At 35.9% G+C, this 4,256-nt stretch overlaps 1 protein-coding gene across 1 annotated transcript; it reads left to right on the forward strand.

Annotated features, from left to right (window-relative positions):
• The first annotated feature begins 676 nt into the window (after positions 1-676).
• Positions 677-3,807, forward strand: LOC107814313 (zinc finger CCCH domain-containing protein 14-like). The gene is made up of 3 exons (XM_016639694.2): positions 677-886; positions 1,911-2,631; positions 2,867-3,807. The coding sequence occupies exons 2-3, from the start codon at positions 1,915-1,917 to the stop codon at positions 3,170-3,172; spliced, it is 1,023 nt and encodes a 340-aa protein (XP_016495180.1). The 5' UTR covers positions 677-886; positions 1,911-1,914; the 3' UTR covers positions 3,173-3,807.
• Positions 3,808-4,256: the final 449 nt, after the last annotated feature.

The raw sequence follows: 4,256 nt of genomic DNA on the forward strand, positions 1-4,256 counted from the left end.
TGCCTTTATCTATAAATTGATAATGACATGTTGGTGACATAACGTTAATATTAAGTAATTTGCAGCAACATAGATTTGACTATTAGTGAGAATTAACAATCTCAATCAACACCAACATATACAATGTGTGATAAAGAAATAAAGATAGTTAGCTAATTTAGTTATGCCGTAATAATCAAATTAGGGGAACATTAGTTTTATAGAATAACTAACTCGTGATACTTGATTTATCCTTCCGCAACAACTTACAAACTTCGGATAGTATATACAACTAAATTTGTGGGGTAAAGTCGCAGGGGTAGGTCAAGCTGACCCTTACATTTTCATTCTTCCATAACGGTATTAAAAACGATTTGATTTTTATCCACATATAGTGTAAAGTTTTTACAATAATAGTGTATTTAATTATAAATATTATATCGGCTTTATTTTCTAGAATTTTAGGTTTCTAATCTTGCTAATAATCGATGAATTTAAGTTATATACACTACAAAAAGGTTTACAATGAATTTGAAGTTGCAATTTTACTTGTAATTATCGAATAAAAAGCTTAATTGTATAAATATGTTTTTGCGTTGGTCAGTGCATAAAATTTAAAAACTTAACTGTTAGAGGACTTGATGTGTAATTTTTACACTACCATTATATTTGAAATCCACTTTGGGCGTTTAAAATTTCCGCGCCTTGTGACCGAAGCAAGCAAAGTTCTTGCTACCGGATCTACTATATAATATTGGTAATCCCAGGCACGAGTTGTGCTTTGTCTCAACCACTGGACGAAGACCTTAATTGCTCTCTCTGCTACTCTGTCAACTCTCCGGACATTTCTTCCTTCTTTAGAAGTACGAATTACTCAGCTCCATCTTACTACCACGACTGTCTTCAGGTAGATTCTGGTGCTTTTTGTCCTCTTCGTCATTTTCATTTGACATTTTCTATTGATGCGATTTGCCTATTTTGTTTTTGTTTCTGTTTTTTCATCTTGCTTCAATTAGTGTTATGTGATTGCTAGTTTGAATATCTACTGCGAATTCTCGTTGTTTTGTAAGTATTTGATCTGTGCGATTTTTGCAAAATTCATTAAGCTAGATTGCGGTGCCTTTTCTACTCTTCGTGATTCCAATTTGCATTCCATCAGATGCCGTTTGCTTATCCTTGCGTTTCTAGTTTGATATACTTCGATTTCTGTTATGCGATTGCTAAATTCTATATCTATGTGAATTTAGGTTGTTTTTAAGTATTACTTATTCTGTTTAATTCTGGAAAATTCAGTAGACGAGATGAACTGTGCTTGAAGGCCGGTATTGTTTAGTGTTTTGGAACGTTGATCTTAAATTACCGATCATATTCCACTTTAGCTCGCAGCGAAATGCTTTTTGTCCTCTTCGTGCTATCCTCTATTAGAATTTTCATCAGAAGCAATTTGATTATTATTATTTCATACGTTTCTCAGTCTGTTTTGCTTCGATTCGTTAATGTGATCGCTAGGTTTCTATATCTGTTTGAACCTCAGTTGCTTTTGAGTTATTGTTCGGTGCAATAAGAACTACTCTATAGAAGATCAAATAATGCACTTGAAATTTTCATTGTTGACTGTTTTAGAATGCTTTCTGAATTTACTGATCATTTTTTATTTCAAGTGAATAGGCCGTATGCTTACTTCTACGTCTGTGTCTGTTATGCTTCTATTAGCTTTTATGTGATTGTCGGTGAAAAGAAGGTTTTATGTGATTTTTAGGTTCAGTTTCTCTGTGAATCTCCGTTAGTCTGTTAGTTTTCAGTACTTGTTCTGCTCAATTTGGGTAAATTCGCTATACTATATCAAATGATTTCAATTTTTCTGGTATAATTGATTGTTCGGAATGTTATTTCTAATTACTGATCATTTTCCACTTATACTCTGTTATCAGCAAAATGCAGAACGAGAATCCTTCAAGTGATGGCCTCAACAGCAGCACCGCCGATGCAGCTGCAGTCCCGTCCGGCAACAAAAATTATACCTGCTCTGATGCAACTTCACCACATCTGGCTCACAATCCATTTCTCTCACCTACCTCAACTCACCAATTCGATTCCTCCGAATTCACCCCAAACTTTTACTCAACTTTCTCTCGCAGCTCAAATTCCCCTTCCCTAACCTCCTTTGACGATATTGATGACATCGCCACTGATGGCCGCCTCCACCAAGCTAGCTACATTCTCGAGTACCAGCAGCTCTACAATCGCTACACTCTCTGCCTTGCACATCTCCAGGAATCTATCAAAGAAGTTGAAGCTCTTCACCAGGAGAATGAATCTCTCCGGCTAGTTAACTCCGATTTGGATCGACGCCTCAGCCTCCTCACGCAGGCCACTATCCAAAACTGCCTTCTTTCTGATTTCAATCGTTTTGGTCTGGGAGTCAACCGTGACAGTCAAATCTCTGATCCCAGACCTCCGAACATTAGGCCTGCAAACGTCACTGAACCAAACCGGCCTGAGCGAAGGAATGTTGAGCGAGTCTCGCTTCCGAAGAGTATTTCTGTCCGTTCTAGTGGTTATCTCAAGTTGAAAGCACAAGGTGGAAAGAATGAAGGTCCCAGCCAGGGAAAAACTCGCCAAAAAGCCACGAATCCTCCCCTATCCGAATCCGTGAGTAATGTTTCATATTCATTCCTCTGTTTTCTTATTCATCTCTCAATATAATCGGTGAATTTCTGCGTGGTTTTGTGAAATGTGATATTTGGTTTGTTTTCAGTTTCAACTAATGTGTCAATTGTTCAATACTCCTTATTTTTTGACTTAGAAATCAGTGCTATGCAAATTTGATTGATAGTCAGAGTTTTTTTTCTTTTCTTTTTTGTGGGTGACGTATGGTGTGGAGCAGCAAAGAGTGTATGTTCCAGGAAGTAAGAAGGAAGAGGAGGCAGTGGAGTTTGAAGTTTACAACCAAGGAATGCTCAAGACAGAGCTTTGCAACAAATGGCAGGAGACTGGGACGTGCCCTTATGGCGAAAACTGTCAGTTCGCTCATGGTATCACAGAGTTGCGCCCAGTGATCAGGCATCCACGCTACAAGACTGAGGTCTGCCGAATGGTCCTAGCTGGTGATATGTGTCCCTATGGTCATCGTTGCCACTTCCGTCACTCCCTCACTGAGGAAGAGCGACGCCTAGGTCCCAGCCTGTTCTGATTCTGACTCGATATATCTTCAATTTTCCAATCTGTGAAGTCTTAGGTGCAAAACTTAAATCCTATGCCATGGTTCAATTTCGCATATCCGTAAATCCCCAAAAAGCAATAAGATGGAAATAGTTTCGTGAATAAACGTATATGTGGAACTGGAGAGGACAGGATTACGTGATGAGAATTCTATTTTGAATGGTACCCAACCCACCCACACTGCAAATAGAAAAATTACAGACTAGATATTTTGGAGTTGGTACTTGATATACAGCTAGGGAAATTCTAAAGCTTTTTTTGGGTTGTTCAATTGCTTTTGTAACTATTTTTTCAAGTATTCATGTTGAACATGTTATCAATCGTCTGAGAGCTGAAGGACAAAAGGGCAAGAGCATGGAACAGTGGGTGTTTAAAATCATGGTAATGATCATAAACTGTTTGATACAGCAGTCTGCCCAATTGCCACGTGGTTTATGCAACATATTCACTTCTAAAATAAATTTAAAATAGTTCCATATTTTCTGTATTAGTTGTAATAAAAAAGTTGTATTTAAAATGAAATAGTAGTTGCGTAAAATATTTATATTGGATTTGAAAGTGTAATTTACTCTTCTGAAATCTATTTCTTGCATTTTCTATTACCAATATATTTACTTTTAACTTTTAAAGTATGTAGTGTCTAATAGCATTAATGTGTATTAGCTATTAAGGAGTAATACTTTGTCTAACTTAGCAAAAGGCAGGTGTAGATAGTATCATTTTAAGGATATAAAACCAAAAAGATCAGAGTATATTGTCAGAAAAAAAAGTGAAAATAGAATCGAAACCATATGAGGAGTGCACATTACATATATAACCATACATGGGTCCTTTGGTTGGATTAGGTAAAATAATTTTAGCATAAAAATCATATAGAAATTGTTTGATTTACTTATCAGTTATTGTTTATATGATAATTAATAATGAAGAGATTGTTATACATAAATTACTTATTTTTAAAAATATATTATTGTCTCTAATAATAGTTTAATTCCTGCATTTTTATTTCATATACTATGCCACAAAAAATAATTTTTAGGTTCCTGCATTAGTAT

Source organism: Nicotiana tabacum, chromosome 17 (assembly GCF_000715075.1).
Source record: "Nicotiana tabacum cultivar K326 chromosome 17, ASM71507v2, whole genome shotgun sequence".
Classification (NCBI taxonomy): Eukaryota; Viridiplantae; Streptophyta; class Magnoliopsida; order Solanales; family Solanaceae; genus Nicotiana; species Nicotiana tabacum.

Excerpts from the sequence above, each read along its gene's own strand:
- LOC107814313 (XM_016639694.2), top strand. The coding sequence starts at position 1,915 with ATGCAGAACGAGAATCCTTCAAGTGATGGCCTCAACAGCAGCACCGCC. Across the intron at positions 2,632-2,866 it reads ATCCTCCCCTATCCGAATCC|CAAAGAGTGTATGTTCCAGG; the intron begins GTGAGTAATGTT and ends GGTGTGGAGCAG.